The following is a 20,416-nucleotide window of genomic DNA, read 5'->3' as shown; positions in this document are numbered from 1 at the left end:
ATGAACCAAACCAGCTGAACTATAGAGCTCACTATAGAACTTTCCATTTTCAAATGCTTGTTATTTCAAAACAGAGTATCTTTTTCAATGCTGATTTTACTGCTCTTGTTCCTTCTCTGTCCTTCTCTGCATTAAGAGGGGAGGAGACCAGGGTAGTGTAGGGGACTTGCAGTGGTAAGAGAAAATGAAGGCACAGTGAAAGCTACACTACCTCTTGTTGTTGTCTGTGTGATTTATGCAAGGTAATGGCAGCTTTTAGGTACATGCTGAACTGCTGAGCATGAGGGTGTGATCAACTCTGTCATCTTCTGACCCCTGAATACATCAACCTCACTTCTTGGATGCAGGGAAGAATCATATATTTTTAAAATGTTCCAACTTTTTGTTTTATTTAAGTTGAATAATAAAAGAAAAAGAGCAGATAAGAGGGTATCTGGAATGAGACTGAACTAGAGCTTTCTGAGAGAAATTTCATGTGCTGAATGCTACCTCCCTGCAAAACCTGCATCTGCTGCTGCTGTTCCAGATGGTTTCAACAGGAGAGTTAAGGCCCTGGTATTAGAGAGAGCTGCAGTGTGCCTGCTGGGGAAATCACTGCTAGCCTCTGAGCAAGACTTTCTCTTCCTTGGGTCTATTCCTTGCATACATTGTCTGTTAGAGTTTGATTATATGTTCTGGACTTGTTGCTGCTTACTTTCGAAGGGAAACACTAAACCATTGTTCTGCTTGAACAAAGAAAATACAAACCAATTTACAGCACTTCAGTATATTTAAATACTCATTATGGTACTAACATTTCAAGTTGATTGGCACTAGCTGTTTTTTTTAAATGAGAGCACCAGGGATAATTGTGTTGAGGCCATTAATTTGCTGTTTATTTTCTGTGACACTCTCTACAAAAGAATCAGGCCAGAATTTTTGGATGGGTAATGTAGGTGTCTGCTATTTGAGACTTCTCACAGAGCAGTCAGCACAGACTGAACATTGACTTTCTGCAGACAGCTTCCAGAAACTGGTTGCTTTTAAAAGTCCTCACCTCAAATCTTCACTGAGAATTGCGTTCTTAAGGTTCTCTTTTGGTGCTGGAAACTATCAAACCATGAGAGAGTGTCATGCTTTAACCCCAGCCAGCAACAAAGTACCACAACAGCCGCTTGCTCGACATTATTCTCAGGCTAAAGCCAAAACACAGCACTGTCACAGCTACAAAGAAAAACATTAACTCTATCCCAGCCAAAACCAGGGCAGAAGGAGAGTAATATTTATTTATTAAGAAGGCGTTATGCAGTTAGGGAAGAATAGCATAATGATTCAAGTGGCTGGCAGCTGAAATGGATTACTTTGACTGTGGGACATGGATTACAGTGTGACTCTAAAGTAATTTTGCAGGGTCTGTTTAAGCCCTGAGTATGCCAATGTATCGGGTCATATATTTCCATCATGCTCACCATTTTGCAGTGTGATAGCAGTACTGTGGAATTATTATTGAAAACTTTCCATGTCTTTTTCCCACAGCACACAGTTCTGCAATCACACTACAAGACAGCTCAATAAAGGTTGATATCTCACTTGATGCATTCATGGGTCTGGAAGACTAGGAGTGATTATAGCCCTGTGCATATTAGCAGGACATGAGTAGTGGGAGGTACCATGAGACTGGGCAGGTGCCATTCATGGGGATGAGTGACCGATATGATACGGTTCATCACCCACATAGATGTGCACAAATCTTCAAGTGAGGAATTTGCAAGCTTCTCTTAAATTAGGAGCCATTCCTTTTGCTGGGGCTTTGTCCTGTAGCAGGTTTTGTCATGAAGTTCCTACTTAGGTGATACAACAGTATCTACTGCAGAGGTTCCAGGCTGCCTGAACTGGCTAGCTCCTGTACAAGAGCAGCACAGCTATACCCATGGTATACCTGTTACAAGCAAGTAACTACTTGTATGGCTTCCCCCAGGCAGAGTGCTGTGTTAGCGCGGCTTTGTGACATCCCGTACCTGAGCAGGCTTCCAAGTGTGTCCATAGCATTGACTGGCATTACTGCAGCCATCTTACATGTGTTCACACCTCCCCATTTGGGAAAAGAAATGCTACTGATGTTTAGGTGCACATGTACATAAATATCTAAATAGCCAGGAAATAAAAAAAAAGGTTTGATTGAAATAAAAAGAAATTTGTTCATTATTATTTTTTCAGTGAAAATAAAGCAAAATGAAAAAGTTTCCATTTCACAACTTGTGTGGCCCAAACACAAACATTTTGTTTCAATTTTTGTGATTGTATGTTCTCTTGATTCCTTTTTCTTTTTCATCTTACAAACACTACTATTAGTTTAAAAATGCAGTATGCCACTTGAAAATAAAATTTAGAACCTTTCTAAGCAAAACAAGAGTTAAAGATCTTTCGGCTGTTCCTGCTTGTCTTACTGGTCTCAATCGGATTGTGAAGTTCAAACTGAGCTTGGACCAATCTCTTCCCAACCTGCATCTTTAAGTCAGTGTACTAGTACTACTAAAAAAAACAAACAATCAATTGCAGCTATCAACTGGAAATTGTAAGTAATGTACATGTATGTGTCACTGCAGAAAGCTGGGATCTGTGTAGTCTCACAACAAAATGATGTGATTTCCATAGTACTGGTATATACTGTGTAGATGTGCTGACTGTGTGTCATCTTCATTAGGGACTGTAGTGATAGCACAAGGGGTAATGGGTTCAAAGTGAAACAGGGGAAGTTCAGGTTAGGTGTGAGGAAGAAGTTCTTTACAGTGAGGGTGCTGAGGCACTGGAATGGGCTGTCCAAGGAAGCTGTGAATGCTCCATCCCTGGCAGTGTTCAAGGCCAGGTTGGTGGAGTCTTGGGTGACATGGTTTAGTGTGAAGTGTCTCTGCCCATGGCAGGGGGGTTGGAAGTAGATGATCTTAAGATCCTTTCTGACCCTAAACATTATATGATTTTGTGATCCTATGCTATGTGCCAACAGGCTGGCGACCTGCTGCTTTCTGTCCATATGGTTGTTAAAGGTCACAGTGTTCACTCTACAACAAATGTTTCCTTGATATTAGCAGCCTCATTTGTCAAAGTTGTTCCTCCTTGATTCTGACAGAGCAGAAATCTGAACTGGTGGGTTAAGGTTGTTTGCCTGGTAGGTTCTGCACGGAAACAGTTGTGCCCAAATCAGGAACATCAAGATGGCTTGTTCTTTTTTATGACAGTAATTTATAGTTTGAGACCTCTTAGTCCATTTATAAAATGGTTTTTGGTTAAAAAGAAACCTTTTAGTACCAGCAATCAAAATAGATCTCTGCAAATACCTGTTCTGTGCTTTGTCATTAGGTTTCTAATGACACACTCCTAGCGTGTCTTTCAACATGATTATCCATAGCCTGTAGTTAGTACACACTCATTGGCCTTTTATTGTCTAGACCCTCTTTAATCATATTATAAACCTTTTTGTCTTAGTTCTCTTGCAAGTAACGCTAATATTCAAGGTGAGTCAAGAATTGAAGGATTTATTTTGCTTTTTGAATGAGAATTTGTATAGAGGTTGGACGTCAAATTCCACATGATATCATCTGTCAAATTGCTTAAAGAACTTAAATTTTAAGTGTCTATTTCATCAGCCTTTCTGTATAATTATGGCTCAGTGATGTTATTTTCAGTTCTAGACTGAATATATGTGCTTCCCCTTGATTAAAATATCTCCTTAATTAGATGTACCTCTCCTCATTTCTGAATGCATTTTAATGACAGTTCTTTAGGTTCTTTGCAGATCACTCCTTTCCCTAACTTCCCTAACTAGGCAGAAGCTTTGCAGAATACAGCTAGTTGCAGGATGAGGAGGAAATGTGGATGAGGTGGCAGTAATTTTACATTGAAGCACATTACGCTTTATATTGCAAAAAGTTTGTTTAACCTCCCTCCCCACCCTTTACTTTTTTTTTCCTTTTTAGTGGAAAGATCTTCTACCTCTGTAGTCACTGGAAAATAAGAAGACAAAGACAGACTTTAGGGGTTTTGTGTGTGTTTCTTTTCTTCAACCTGTTGAATTTTGGCCTTCCTTAGCTGAGCAATCAACGTGTTCTAGCACACGTGCTGTAAATGGCTGCACTCCAGGGCTGCAGCAGGAACAGCAGGTGCAGCTCTTGGGATGTGTGAAAGACTGAGTAGGACCTGCAGCATCTTTATGGCCATCTGAAAGACTCACCCATAGTTAGGTCTTTGCATTTTCCCACCATATCACCAGCTGGTGATGTCTCCATCCTCCACTTCATTATTAGAGGCAGGTGAAGGAACTTCCCTTTATCCTCAACTACTGCTGGCGAGAGCAGAAAGAACCAGATTAGGTTGCTCCCCAACATCGATTTATTTTAGGCATGGCCTTGAATTTATCCTCCTTCAGCTGATTGCCTCAGCCAATGACTCAATCAAATGCAAAAGGAAGAATTATTTCATATGGGTAATTGTAAGTTGGACTTTTAAACTGAATAATCAACTCTTAAACTATGTATATTTTGTTGTAATTAATTACCTGTATAACTATGTGCAGATTAATTATATATATAAATAGTGCTTATTATTAGAGGGCTTTTAACTATATCAGAGTACTTGTGAAATTCAGGGTTTTCATTCCCAATGTCTTGGGGAGAGAGGGCAGTGTAAGTCAAGGGTCTCTGAGGTTCTAAGAGAACATGCAAGATACACTTCAGAGAAAACTTTGCTCAGGATAATTTATGTAAAGTTGATAGTTGGACATTTTAGTGTGAATGTGTATATGTGTGCCTACAGGTGTGCAAATAGGCTTATGGAAACACAAATGGATTGAGCCATAACCAGTCCTTAGGGAGATTTGGTTAAGCTGATAAAAGACATGAATGACTGAAAAGAATCATTCTGTGTATATGATTAGTAAATTGCTTGCTTGAAAATGATGAGGTGTTTCCAAATCTCTGAATGTATGGAATTTAAATCCATAACAGCTTCTGCTATCACATACCAGTTAAATTGTACTTAATTGCTCTGGAAAATTGAGATTCTTGAAAAAACAGTCTTTAATTATCTATAGGGTTTCTTTCAGCCTTAAGAGCAATTGAAAAAGCTCAAGAGAATTATGAAATCATTGAGTGTTATAGGAATAAATTTTTGCTCTTGCTCTTAACCTCTTCATCCATACAGCCAGGAGCACCCATGTTTTATTTATGGGCTGGTAAATAATTTACATTTCGTTTAATCTCAGAGCTTATTTAAAGGAAAAATTAAAGGGCATAGAAGGACCATGCAGCTCCCAGATAAGAGCAGCATTCTTATGCAAAAAGTCATTCTCGTGAATAAAATGCTAGCTCAGAAATCTGGAAGCCTGCACTCAAGGCTGGTTCTGCAGGTTTCCTGGGGGAATACTGGCAAGTCATGGGATTTTTCTGTTCCCAAAGTCTTGCTTGAAAAACCCAACAAACAAAACCAACCAACCAAACCCCTCTCAAACCCCTCTTCACTCTCTTTATCTTGTTTATGAAGTCAGTAAATACTTTGGCTCCAGACTATGAGCTGCGAGGGGTGCTCCTGAAATATACTGTGTTGCTAGGATTTCAAATACCCTATTTTGAAATAGTGAATGAAATACATGGTTTTGCTGAGCCCTTTTCACCCAAAAAAAAAAAAGGTTGGTTGGTTGTTTTTACGACCTTAATGTTTGAAAGTTAACATTTCCGAAAGAAAATCCACCTGGAAAATGTCATCATCCTTGACAGTTTTGAAAAGAAATGTTTTACAATTATAGTTTCAATTACAGAAGGAAATTCATTAAAATAAATGTTACAAGTTTAAGATAAAGGTTAGAACTCTTTTTTTCTGGAAAAAAAACCCAACCAGGAAAATTGAAACAAACATTTGAAATGTTTTATTTTGGGCTTATACATGTCAGTTATTAATTCAAAGAAATTTTCAGGTTTTTTCTTTGACTTTTACTTTATACAAAAACTATTTTAAAATCTCTTTTTATTTCATCACTGACCTTGAAAAATTACCCATTTGTTCATTTTCAACCAGGTGTAAAATCCACCAAGAATATTCTGGTTTTTCCTTCTGTCTCTTCTAAACATGGTGTGTTCTCAGCAGCCAGTAACCAGGAGTCTCCTTGGTTGAAGTTGATCTGATTTTAGGCCAGTGTCTTTTATGTGGTGCTGTTTTGCTTCAATATTGTTATCTTTTTTCTCTTACCCTTCCCCCCGAAGACGAAGGGTGCTTGCTATATCTGATGGAATTGAACACATTGGGAATCTGCGCTGGGAACTTGCACTGTGCCTCCTCTCTGCTTGGACTATCTGCTATTTTTGCATTTGGAAAGGAACAAAGTCTACTGGAAAGGTAAGGTTAAAATTCTGTGCATCAGCTCTATTTATGACTCTTTTGTGCTCCACACCTGTGCTGTCGTTTCTAGTTACTTAAATCAGAATTTCACATGCATCTTCTGCTGCTGTAAGCAGCTATACTTGCGAGTATATACATTGTAATAGTAGGCAATTCAGAATCAGTCATACTTTGCATTATTTCGTTCCTTTTGGTTTTCATGGTTTGCTTTTTCCCCTAATTCTGTTGGATGTGGCTAGTTGGTTGTGGGTTGGTTTTGTTAATGTTACAGACTATACACTACTAGCCAGTCCTTGAACCTGAAATCAATACTGTGTTCTGTTCATTACTGTGCATGAGGTATCCAAAATCTGAGTTTTCTCCCAAACTGACAGGAGTTGAGACTCTCAGTGCCGCAAATAAATGGCACACATAAGCAGAGAGAATTGAGACATATAAACAACCTACAGCAAATGCAAATAAAACAGCAAAAGCTGAAATAGTGAAAAAAAAATCAAAGAGAGAAGAATGGACATATTAAGGGGAAAAAAGGAAAATACCTCGTACTCTTGTAACTCTTTGAGTGAATGCCATTCCATATGGGACACCCAGCAGAGAGACACAACTTCACAGCCTAAGTGAGTTGCGGGATGATGGAGAGGTTGCCCCTGGAGTAGTAGCAGATGTAGTTCTGGTGGAATATCTGATTAATCACCTCAACAGAGAGAGGGAAAGAGCCATAGCTCTGGAAGGGGGTTGTGTCCAAAAAAAGCACTGGTTTCTCATGTTGGAACCAAAGAAGACAAGGAAAAATACTGGTGGACTGAAGCATTTTGTGCATTTAATTTTCAATTATTTATTACTTAGTTTAGAAGCATCGCTGGGTTTTTTCATTTGTTTCTGTTTTAGTAGTGTGCATTTATAAATGAACTGTTTGAAATAGAGTTCATTTTAATTTAGAAAATGTCAGAGTGCTTTTTTCAGCTCCCTCAATGACACACATCCTTCCTCCTATTGAAACTTTGGCTGCAGCTATTTGCTGAATTCTGTCTGTATTTGCCAACTGTGTCAGTCAATCTGGTACTGTGTTTTTCATCTAGGTATTTGCACGCACGCATCTATCCAGTCCTACTTTCATCAAGTCACTGCAGGAGAAACGCTGAGACAGACTGTCTAGGGATACATACAGGCATGAATAGTTTAGAGGAAAGAGGGGAAAAAAAAAACCTAAAGAGAGAAATACAGAAAAGCAAAGGTGATATAAGGGAATGACAAGATAAATGTCCATATGCCTTTGAAGCATGCACTCCAGGGAGGTACAGAAGTGGTTGAGAGTTGTCTGAGGAGCTACAGCTGGCAGTGAAGAAATGAAACTGAGCAAAACTAATTTTCTTTTTTTCCATCAGAAAGAATGTCTGAAGATGGAGATTTATTCTACCGTAGTATAATCTGACCCAAGGGTGGAGGAAAAACCATGTACTGTGAATGCACATGCCTGTGTGCATGCAAGGTTGTGCAAAACTGCCCTGTACTCCAGAAAAACAGCCTTGGTAGAAATCATTTGCTGATAGGGAGAGGGGCTGGTGATTTTGGAAAGGGTATATTTTACATTTGTGTGGTCTACATTCAGCTTTTTATTGTTCTTCATATACAGTCACATGAGGTTCCTTCAGCTTATACCATTTCCCCAGAAAGAGATTTTGCATTTTGGAAGTCATTAAAGTGAAACTGAGCTGTTTGACTCCTTTTTCCCTGTTTTCCCTGGTAGCTTAGCTAAAACCTCATCTTACTGCTGGGGGGAATAAATCTGATTTTATTTCATTTCAGTGTGATTTTGATAACCACCTTTCTGATGAGGTTAGGTGAATCAGCCTGAGAGAGAGAGAGACATGCTTTGCCCCTTGAGATGGAATGATAAGCTTTTCAGCTAAGCAGAAATAACTAGTGGTGGTGCAACATAAGTGCACAGAGAATGGAATTAATACCCAGTATTCTTCTTTATAGGTCTCAAGCTTGAGAAAATTTGATCAGGGTCAGTAAGAAGTAGATTATCATATATTTACTTTATGTAGATTGGTGTACCACGAGCAGGAGTTCTGGCTCCCCTGCTTCTCAGGAAACATGCAGTAAGGATCTTTCTTAGCCAATACCCATCATTTCTTCTTCCAGTTCTGTTCCTGTAATTAGTAAGGAAAGCTTTCTACTAACTGAATATGTGACATTGCATTTGGTTTCCTGTGCTACCTTTTTTTTTTTTCTCCTGGATATAAGTTCACTGTCTGGATGCATTTAAGAGTTTTAATATTCTTACACTTGCCACTTCTTACAGTCAAAGCCACTGGAGATCTGTGCTATCTCACTGCCTTCCCAGCCCAGCTAAACAAAGATATACCAGTCAGGTGTGCTGGATGCTACAGAGGAATGAAATGCTCTGAAATACAGGTGACAGAGCAGTCTTCTGGGCTGGAGTTTCCAATTCTGATTTATTGGCATTTAGAAAGTTCATATTTAAGCTCATGCAATTGTAGCTCTTCACACCAGATTGAATTTATTATATGCACATTTGCAGGAAATGTCTAAAACTGACATTGAGATTTTTATCATAATATTAAAAGTGGGTTCAGGTAGCCTGTTAAATTTGCTATGCACTTTAACTGGATTGAATAATTTCAATGAAATAACACAATTATTCAAAGCAGAAAACTTCTTAAAGGTTTCTCACCTTGGAATGGTGATGGAAACATTGAAAATGGGAACATTTTCAAAGGAAGATGTCTGAATAGCTAGAGAGAGAGAGGACAGGGGAAACAGAAAGAGACAAAATGGAGAAGGAGAGAGAGACTTACCATCTTCACACAGCTGTGTTCTGTGAAATATTCAAGAGGTTGGTTTACTCTTTTCCTCTTTTTACTCTGCATCTTAATGCATGGGGGAAAAAAAATCCCAAGCCTTAAAAGCTGTCATCAAATAAACCCGTCATTCTCCAACTAGCACAGAAATCATCTGCTCATATTATGAATATTTAATATTTTAAGTTAAATACATTAAATCTAACATAAAGTTTAACTCCAAATGAAGTGCTTGTGATACTGTTAACGAGATGCTTCAAACTTTCCCATTACTGTTCTTGAAAGTAATCACTTTCTCACAAAACATTTTAGTTTTCCATTCCAAGGATTTTAGGTGGTTTTGGTGGCTTTCAGGAGAAACACGTTTTTGCCAGGTGCTTGCCATTAATTATTCAATCTTAGATCTCAAGTTATTTGTATCTTAGTTTCCACATTTAAAATGTAACATATATACCCAGTGCAGGGTCTTTGAATGAGAAACTCAAAAGCAAAAGGAGGAAAAATATGACTAAGTAATGCTATCATAATGTTATGTGTGTATTGCAACTTGCTGAGTTTGATGATTTCTGATATCCACCTTATGCAGAAGTATTTTCAGTAGCTAGCATCAAATGCTTCCAAAGATGAGGTAAGAGCTATGTAAAAGGCTGAAGAAAGTGAATTTTCTACACATTTAAAGGATCATTCTAGACTCTCGGTGTTAGGGCTTAGTTCTATATCTTACTTTTCCAAAATATTTTGGATTGCTAATTATAATAATTGAGTGTTTCTATAATGCGTATACCTAGATAGCTGCTGAGTCTTTTGATCTTCATTGTAACATGCATGAAATCTTCAGGTACCAGGGAAGCAGGATCTTGACTGTCCATTTATTAATTTGACTAAATGCCCTTCTGCTTTAAAGTTTGGGAAAGGGACACCAGAAGTTCCTAATCTATTTTTGTTAAACTGCTTGGTGAAGGAAGCAATCCTAGTGTTTTCCTTTTTTCTTTTTCTGGTTTCTATGAGAGTATGGGAGTCGTTTCGGATAGTGATCCCTTCTCTGAGCTCGTAGTGACTCCTCACTTGTACCAACTTCTGCACAATTCCTTTTGAAGTGAGGAGACTGGTAGACTTCAAGAGTTGCATAAAGCCATTATGGTAGTCTCTGTCTTATTCTGTCCATTCCTTTTCTCTCTAAGCATCTTACTTACTTTTGAATGCATCAGCACATCCCTCTCTGGTGCCAATATTGTTAGTTTGGAACCCTGTCAGGTTTGTGGATTTACAGAATCAAAATATTGTACAGGTTGGAGGGGGCTGTAGGTCAGATTTTGTCATTTTATAACTCAACACAGAGTCAGCATTTTCTGGTTATCTAGTGATAAAAGAATACTGCTGTGTACCTTCAGGATTTTTGTGTTATTTAGTATTAGAATATCGCACTGCTTCTATGGTCACTAAGACCAAGACTCATGTATTTTGGGGTCTTTTTGAATAAGTTCTTATTAGTATTATAAAAACTTCTATTCTTTTGCCAGAGCCAAACCCCAAATAGTTCTTCCACAGTGTTTTGTACTTCTCCATTAGTGCTGGCCAGTATGTGATGAGAAATCTCTCTCTCTTTGTTTCAGGATCATTTAGAAGAGGGACAAATCTCATATAAGAGTCCATTCTTCAAAATTTTCTGGAACTAATTTATGTATCACAGAGATAGGCTTCAGTATGCACTAAATATTCAGGAATCACCAAATATTTTTCTGGCTGATTCTGACTTCTGAATCTTTTGGTCCCTTCCTACTCCTTGTGTTTGAGTTCCCTGAAGTTCAACATCATCCTATTCTTATTGTGTTAACTTTATGCTGTCCCTCCACTTGATATGTTTTAAAGCTACAATGGAAGGAGAGGCTAATAAAAGTAGAGAGTGATGAAAGGCAAGGCCAGGAGTGTTGTCCTGACTTGGCACAGGAATATGCAGAGAACATCAACTCCTCATATGTATCAAGTGTCTACAAAACAATCTAGAGTAGACCCAGAGCTCAGAGGCTGTCCCCCCTGTAAAAACCTGTGGATGTTGCTCTAAACCAAATTTGCTTGTTTTTTCAGCTCATAATCAACTTTGTAAATGTCTTGCATGCTGTCTCATCAAATTTTGACTTGAAAACATTGATATGGTTCTGTTCATCACTTGCTACCCCTTAACTGTAGCACAGAAAGCACTGCTGAAAAGTATTGCCGTGCTCACATCTGTTGAAGTGCTACACAAGAACAAGAACTGATGTAGCTACTCTCTTTACATAAACATGAGTTCTCAAAGATGCTTGATTAAATAGTCCTGCAAGTCAGAAAATAATAGATTAATGATTACACAGTAGCTCCTCATGAAACATTTATGACTTTACTCCCAATTTATCATTGGATAGCTTTATACCATCTATCGCATCTCTAAAAAGGATACTGTTGGGTTAAGAAAATAATTTGCAGGTCCTCATTGTAAACCATTAGAAATGACCTTGCAAGCTTTCTTGGTGATGTAGTTATTGGGTATAAACATCAAAGTATGAGGCACTCTGATTTCTATTTTTCTTGATTTTTTTTTTTTACTTGTCATGTTCATTATTCATTCAAATATTTTCCTTTTTACCATGATATGATTGGAAAAGTTATAAACACCTCAGTAAAGCAAAGAACTTCCTGTTCTGGAAAGGAGCAGCAGTACTGTTTTACCTACCACAAGTAAGCAGGATATTGGGTTGAATTAGTGTAAGTAATGCCTCAGTCTTCACCAGCAAATGCTCTGACCACACAACCCAAGTCTTGGAAAGCAAATGCAGGGACTGTGAAAACGAAGACCTTAGGCCCACTGTAGGAGAGGATCAGGTTCGAGACCATCTTAAGAACCTGAACGTGCACAAGTCCATGGGACCTGATGAAATCCATCCACGGGTCCTGAAGGAGCTGGCGAATGAAGTTGCTAAGCCACTGTCCATCATATTCGAAAAATCCTGGCAGTCAGGTGAAGTTCCCGATGACTGGAAGAAGGGTAATATAACCCCCATTTTCAAGAAGGGGAAGGTGGAAGACCCGGGGAACTACAGACCAGTCAGCCTCACCTCTGTGCCTGGCAAAATCTTGGAACAGTTTCTCCTGGAAAACATGCTAAGGCACATGAAAAACAATGAGGTGGTTGGTGACAGCCAACATGGCTTCACTAAGGGGAAATCCTGCCTGACCAATTTGGTGGCCTTCTATGATGGAGCCACGGAACTGATGGACAGCGGCAGAGCAGTTGATGTCATCTACCTGGACTTGTGCAAAGCATTCGACACTGTCCCACATGACATCCTTGTCTCTAAATTGGAGAGACATCAATTTGATAGATGGACCACTCGGTGGATAAAAAACTGGCTCGATGGCCGCACGCAAAGAGTTGTGGTAAATGGCTCGATGTCCAGTTGGAAACCTGTAACGAGTGGTGTCCCTCAGGGATCGGTGTTGGGACCGGTCCTGTTCAACATCTTTGTCGGCGACATGGACAGTGGGATTGAGTGCGCCCTCAGCAAGTTTGCCGATGACACCAAGCTGTGTGGTTCGGTTGATACGCTGAAGGGAAGGGATGCCATCCAGAGGGACCTTGACACGCTTGTGAGGTGGGCCGATGCCAACCTTATGAAGTTTAACCAAGCCAAGTGCAAGGTCCTACATCTGGGTCGGGGCAACCCCAGGCACTGCTACAGACTGGGCAGAGAAGAGATTCAGAGCAGCCCTGCAGAAAAGGACTTGGGGGTGTTGGTTGATGAGAAGCTTAACATGAGCCGGCAGTGTGCGCTTGCAGCCCAGAAAGCCAACCGTATCCTGGGCTGCATCAAAAGAAGCGTGACCAGCAGGTCGAAGGAGGTGATCCTGCCCCTCTACTCTGCTCTTGTGAGACCTCACTTGGAGTACTGTGTACAGTTCTGGTGTCCTCAACATAAAAAGGACATGGAGCTGTTGGAGCAAGTCCAGAGGAGGGCCACGAGGATGATAAGAGGGCTGGAGCACCTCCCATATGAAGACAGGCTGAGAAAGTTGGGGCTGTTCAGCCTGGAGAAGAGAAGGCTGCGTGGTGACCTCATAGCAGCCTTCCAGTATCTGAAGGGGGTCTACAAGGATGCTGGGCAGGGACTCTTCCTTAGGGACTGTAGTGGTAGGACAAGGGGTAATGGGTTCAAACTTAAACAGGGGAAGTTTAGATTAGATATAAGGAAGAAGTTCTTTACAGTGAGGGTGGTGAAGCACTGGAATGGGTTGCCCAGGGAGGTTGTGGATGCTCCATCCCTGGCGGTGTTCAAGGCCAGGTTGGACAGAGCCTTGAGCCACATGGTTTAGGGCAAGGTGTCCCTGCCCATGGCAGGGGGGTTGGAACTAGATGATCTTAAGGTCCTTTCCAACCCTTACAATTCTATGATTCTATGATTCTATAACTTGTTATTTTGCTCTTATGCTAGTGAATGTTTTGTTTTTCCTCTGTGTGTGTATAATGTTGTAACCTATAATATTCTCCATAGTTCTTTTCTGCTTAAGGGTTTTGACGGCAGCTTGTGTAATTCTACATGTTGTGTTTGGTAAACCTCATTAGATTCCATATGGGCTCCCAGGTTTTTCCTGGTTTGAGTGTTTTGTTTAAGCTTTATATGTAAAACTTCAACAAGAGTCATGTAAATGCTGCTAAGTGCATTTTATAGCTGCGAGCAATATGAGGGTCTTAAGCTGGACTTCATGAAATTCACTTTGTAACTGCATGGCTGTCGTCGTTTGCAATGCTGCACTGTTCCTTACTTCTGAATTAGTTCCACTGATCAGTTTGAGTTGCTGAGCTGAGAGCAGTGGAAGACCATTAAAGTGTAAATTGTCAAGAAAATGTATGGAAGTCTATGTTAATTCTATGTGTTAAAAGACCAGAGATAGGAGAAAACAGTCTGTTTGACTGGGGCATCTTGACATAAAACTATTAACAGTATTAGAAAAGTGGCTTGGTAAGTAGTTTTGACATTGTTAATCTGTGAATGTGATGGGCAGGAAACAATCACTGAAATCTATAAGGCCATTTATAATGATTAAATAAGATGGCCAATGAAATGTACTACAATATATTTAATTAGCATCCCTATGTTAGCAGAGTTGAACTGAAGGTGGAGAGCTATGCTTTTCTCACTTTATAGTGCTGCTGAAGACCTTCTGGCCCAAGTTGCAATTCTGATAGGCCTGAATAGTTCAATACAAAATAGACATCTGAGCTGTTGAGAATTTATTCCAAAAAATCAAACTCCTCACTATGCATTACTAGAAAAAAAAGAATAAAATAAGGCTGCAAATGTATTTAACTGTTGGTTACATTTTATTTTTCATTTTTCTGTTCAGGAAAACCCCAGAATTTGTATGAACAGTTTAAAATGCAACATGTAAGATGTCAGGCTCTGCCTGCCTGAGTGCAGTGTCATCTCTCAGTGTTAAACTCTACACATTCCCCCCTTCCCTCTCTTTTTCATAGGTTTGCTTCCTCCTCCACCTGCTTTTGCAGTGCTGGGGAGCATAGGATGATTTATGGATGTTTCCTTGTTCATCCCGCAGATAACTTCATTGTCAGGGTGGGAAACAATAGAGGGCACATTAATAGTAAATTATTCTCAAACACACACACACTCCCCAGGTCATATTTCTTTATTCTGTGAATGATTTATAAGGTTCTGAGGTAGTTGAGGTGTTTTCAATTTTATGTAGCGGCTACTCAGAACTTCAAGATTTGGAGGCTTTTGCCCTTCATTCCAAGTCTTAGATTTTGCAATACATCTACCAAGGCCATCACTGATGGAATGGATCCCCATGGCAAAAGCAGGACTCCACAGAGCTTCCTACCACAGGAAAAGCAGGGAGGGCCAGCAGCTTCTGTGCCAGCCTGTTTACACCTAAAGCTGGCCTGTTTGTACACAGACCTCTTCCCTTAGGCTCAGTAGGGCCACGGGTTGATTTTCTTCCTCTGTCCTCAGATTGATTTCTGCTTGGCTCCCCTGCAGCTCTTGCTTCTCTTGCATTGCACACCTCTATAAAACCTGGTTTGTCACCCCAGAGCAGAAGGTTTTTCAGCTTTCTTGAAGGTCTGTTCTGGTTCTGGGGTAAACTGCAGTGCACTCATTTGAGTCTAGCTTTAGTATCTTTGAAATAGTTTATCACACTGTTTGCAGACCTGAATTCTGCTTAAATTTCTGACTGTGGATAATTTTGTAGTAATTGAGAGAGGACCCAGTTCTACATCTCTCATAGCAGTGCATCCTTGTTGATGTTGGAGTGCCTTCTAATTTACAGTTGTGCAAAAAAGACTGGCATATGGAGCTAAACCAAGGAAAATAATTGAAAAGAGTATATTAATCTTGTTGGAAACATGAGGAGAAAGATAACACAGTGTATCAAGACTAATGCATGAAAGAGGTGAAAAAATAGCTAGGATTAGGATGTTTCTTTTCTGTGAGCTGATTACCAGCAAGGCACTGCAAGGTGTCCAGTGTGCCCAGACACCCCAAATTCAGAGATGGACTTTTCATACTTTTTACTCATCATTTTCTCTGCCCTCCCATCAGGAGTTAAGCCTCACTTGCCAGCAGTTAAGACTCAGTCACTAGTCCCCCAAAAAATTTATTCCTCAATAGCAGACTATATAAAGGGCCTTAATGGATTCAATGAGGCAGAAAGAAAGAGTAAAAGGACAGAAGAAAAAAATAAGAGAAAGATGTGTGGAAGGAAACAAAACAAAAAAAAAAGAACTGGGGCCCATTGTAGGAGCCCAGGAAAAGGAACTAGGCAGCAATGATTGTATCTCCTGAAGTGTCTTTTGTTTTAGCCTGAAGTAATAGCAAAGAATAGCCCTTCATGGCAAGGCTTTAACACCCTGTCCAAGACTGATCTCTGTATTCAAAGGGGGAAAGTAGAACATTCATGAGATGCATGCAGAGTTCCTGCTCTCCGCCTCCTCTGTGTGAGGTTTTAAAACAGCTACTGCAATATTTTTTCCACTCTCCTGTGCACCGAGCATTTAAGGACACCTCAGATTTCTTTAAAAAAAAAAGGAGATTTTTGTGCCTCTCGGTGGTTTTCCTAAACTTCTGTTTGGCATCTGGAGGAAGTATAAAATAGTAAACCTAAATCAGAATCCTGCCTTCATGATTTCATTCCTTCCCAGCCGCATCTGAACAGGAGTGGTCCACTTCTATATGAATACTTACTTAGGCTGGATCTAAGCCCTGGTCCACAGCCCAGGCAAGTCAAAAGTGTGTTTCAGCGCACTGAAGGATAGCTCAGGCACAGCAGATGGAAGAGTTTTTGGACTGAGAAATCACTTGATCTGTCAACCTAATGTATGGGGAGGGCAGTGGAAGCCTGCTGTGATATTTGCAGCAGGAATGAAGTGAAACTTGCTGGAAAATTGAAGGTGAAGCCGAAAGGCACAGCTTAACATTGCGACACCTCTATGGGAGAAATGTATTGATTGCCTAAAGGTAACACATACAGGTTTATTTTTTTCCATTGAGTTTACCAGACGCTTTTAGCCCATTATCAAAAATACATACACTGACCCAATGAAAAAATACTTTAGGAATGCAATAGTTTCAGTCACTTGTTCCTAGATGACCTCTTCGTATTTCATTTCTCCTTTCACAGAACTTGCCCTTCCTTACCAATTGTCTTATCCCCCACCCCAAAAAACATCAATATCAGTGAACAATGCCATACAGCAGAACATAAACCAGGAGCCAAAATAGAAGTTGTGCTTTTTACTGTGATCATTGTTGATGCACATGTGAAAAGGCCAAAACATTATTCCTCCAGGTGCATGATGCACTGCATGTGCCTGTGATTTATAACTGTTGATGCTTCATGTTACAAAAATGGTTGTGTGGTTGCCCATGTCCTTGTCACAGAAATCATCATGGATATTGTTTTTGTTTGATTTTAGTTTATATATTTGGAATATAACTTGCACGTTTTCTTCAGCAAGAGCATACAAAGTATCTCCTTGGTCCCTCAAGTACAGAACCATGAGAGCTGGTATCCATTTATAGCAGTGACTCTCTTAGTGATGCCTTCGTTTTGTATCCCTTCAGCTGAAGTGGAACTGGTATAAGCCCCTGTTCTCACACAGGTAGTTTGTCCTCAGCTACTGCTATTCTACATAGCTTCAAGATTGGCTCATTCTTTGCAATTTACAAAGCGGTTTATAGGTATCCATCCAGAAAGGTTAGTATTATAGCAAATTTCTGTCAGTGGGAAGGCAGTCTCCTTAGTTTCTGTAGTCAGTATAGGCCAGATTTTTGCCTTTATCTAGAATGCAAAGATGTCTGTGAAGCAGTTTGTTTACAAGGCTGTTCTTGTGAGATTTACAAACTTTAATTGCATATACCACCCCGGTGTCAACTGGCACAGATTGAACCCAAACTCAGACTCTCAGACTTAAGAATGGGAAAGCTTAATGAAATAAATTGCTACATGAGCAACAAAGGTGGCTTCAGGCAGCTGCTGGTGCTGTGTTGGTAACTAAAACACATCCCTGAGAAGCGAGTTGGCTGCTGCACCTGCTATTCACTTCTGCTGTTGGGCAATTGAAAAAGTTGTCTGGTTAAAAAAGAACAGAAGAAATCTCAAAACATCCTGTAGAAGTTTGATTGTGTCATGTAGGGAGTGTAAGGCACTGCTGTAACAGTCTGACACAGAGATTTAACTGTAATAAAAACTTAGTTATTTCCTGTGGGTATAAATTGTGTCACTGCTATCTGAAATAACTAGCTGGAGGCCAGGTCAGGAAGTATTTCTGTGGTTTAGTTTGTATGTCACTTGTTCCTGGAGTGCCTTTCTGAGGTTAGAATCTCAGTGTACCAAGGCTTGGATGAACACAGCGAGATGCCTCTATTCCCCAAAGAGCTTGCCTTTACACCTGCATAGCAGACACTCGGAGATCTCCTTTGAACTGAAGGGATGAAGGGAGAGCAGAGAGATCAAAGCGTTTGCCTAAGACAGAAAAATAAGTCTATAGCAGTAGTATGCTCTGAAGTCACACTGTCTTCCAGCTCAATGCCTTTATCGTGTGATTCCTCCCGTTTTTCCTATGCATTGTGTCACCTCTTCTCAGGTTGACACTCGGCTCAAAACCACCATTAAATTGCAGCAGGCTGTCAGATCAGTGTCCTACAAGTCAGCCTTGAGGTGATTTAGGGGCTAGATTTAGAGGCTGCTTAGTAGAGAAGTTACAGTGCAATAAGCCTTTAAGTAAAATAAAGACGTGACTAACTGCATTATAATAAATGTAGTAGCCATAGGGAATGTAAATGTGGACCATTAGGGTCTGAATGATAAGGATACTTGTTAGTTTAGGTGGTAAGTCTATTTATTACATTTCTGTTGTAATTATTATACTTAATACACAAGTAGTATTGCAAATGCTTTATGGTGAATACATCGCTCAGCTGTCACCATGGTGATAAGGGCCTATATTCCTCAGTGGGTGATAGAAATTTGTCTGTAGACAAACACACACCTTTTTGCAATAATAATTTACAATTTTCAATAATAAGTTACAAGCTTTTTATTATCCTGGAAATGTCTTAAACCTCCCAATAGAATAATAGAGTGGGGGTTTTTTTGGTTGGAAGGGACCTTTAAAGGTCATCTACAAGTATAATATACATGACAGGTTCATGATAACAAAGGTTATTAAACGAAAGAAGATGTATGAGTTACAAATCACTTTTTTCCCCTCATCAATTGCACAAGATTCTATAATGCTGTGGTACTTTCAGAAAACTGTGAAGAGTTGACTGATGAATCAGGGATGGCCACTAACATATCTGATTGCGTGCTAGGAAGATTGATAGCCTACGTAGCAAAAAGAGGTGCATGTGTGACTAGTGCTGGTGCAGAGTTCTAGGGAAATTCCTAATTCCTATTGTATTGATGTTTCCTAGTTTTAATGTCTGCAATTCTTTAATATTTCTAATGTAGTCCTGCATTTACTTGGTGACTTCTCATATGCTGGCTGCAGTGTCTGATGTGCTGCTTACCCCCTTCCCAGTCCAGACAGACAGGTTACTCTGGTTGCTATATCCATCTTTGCTGACTGGAATCTTTTACCTCTTGTGGCTACCTTGAAGGAGGAGGAGTTCTAGCTAGGAAACCTCACCTACTAGTCCTTTTGGTAGATAGCATTGTATCCACTTTCCAGATTGCATGTTAACCTTTTTTTAACTTAGTGGTGGTGTTCATTTGGGAGTGGTGGTGTGTGTGGTGTTGGTTTGTTTATTTAAAAACAGGTGAGAAAAACCAAGCAGGACAAGCAGCAATCTAAGCTAGAGATAAGAATTGTTCTGGTAAAGCTCTATTTCACTAGAAAACGTTGGTTCACTGAAACTAGTCATTATTGCCCGAGGAAGTTGTGAATGCTCCATCCCTAGCAATGTTCAAGACCAGGCTGGACAGAGCCTTGGATGACATGGTCTAGTGGAAGGTGTCCCCTGCCAGTGGCAGGGGGTTGGAACTGGATGAGTTTTAAGTTCCCTTCCAACCCAAACCACCTGTGATTCAGAGCAGCTAGAAATTACATAAGGACAATGCTCCTCTGGAAATCCCAGTTTGATGTTCTTCACAAATCAGAGGCCAAACAGACATTTATTGTTCGCTGGATCAGAGGAATGAGTTGGCCAAAAATTTTGAGTCCATTCCCATGCAGAATGAAGGTCTCACAAATTTTTGTGTGGCAGGAAAAAACATCTCCTGTTCTGTTCTGACCCTTGCATCTTTATGGGCTTTACAGGTTAAGCATTTATAGAACATGTCAGGCCCTAATGACTGGTGCCTTCAGTGAGAGCTGAAAGACATGTCTAGAGCAGCTAAGAAACCAAATTCATTTAGTGCCTTATCAGTTCCCCATTTCTGCCTGACTGAACTCAGTAACAAAACTGGAAATTCAGTATGGGATCATTCTGAAGTGCTCTAAATTATTTTCATTGAAATGGGATTGTCCAGTCACCCTGTATTAGAAGTTTTTTAAGCAAGATTCAGGTTTCTCTGCATATATGTAACTAATATCAGTATCTGGCTTGTTGTGTATAAAGGCAAACTAGATGGCATGCAGAAGTCTGGAAAGCCTGGAAGGTTCTGAAAAATAAAAGCTTTGATTTAGAAAAGCTTGAGCTTTTTAAAGACCTTTTCAAATGAAAAAA

At 39.9% G+C, this 20,416-nt stretch overlaps 1 protein-coding gene across 2 annotated transcripts in view; it reads left to right on the top strand.

The window, feature by feature from the left end:
- Positions 1-20,416, top strand: part of SLC6A11 (solute carrier family 6 member 11) — a 96,072-nt gene that overhangs the window by 21,368 nt on the left and 54,288 nt on the right. For both annotated transcript variants that reach the window (XM_030501037.1, XM_030501038.1), the window contains exon 6: positions 6,231-6,363. In XM_030501037.1, the coding sequence (XP_030356897.1) occupies positions 6,231-6,363 (133 nt within the window). The remainder of the gene's footprint in view (positions 1-6,230; positions 6,364-20,416) is intronic.

Source organism: Strigops habroptila, chromosome 11 (assembly GCF_004027225.2).
Source record: "Strigops habroptila isolate Jane chromosome 11, bStrHab1.2.pri, whole genome shotgun sequence".
Taxonomy (NCBI): Eukaryota; Metazoa; Chordata; class Aves; order Psittaciformes; family Psittacidae; genus Strigops; species Strigops habroptila.
This window is presented reverse-complemented; position numbering and strand designations above follow the sequence as displayed.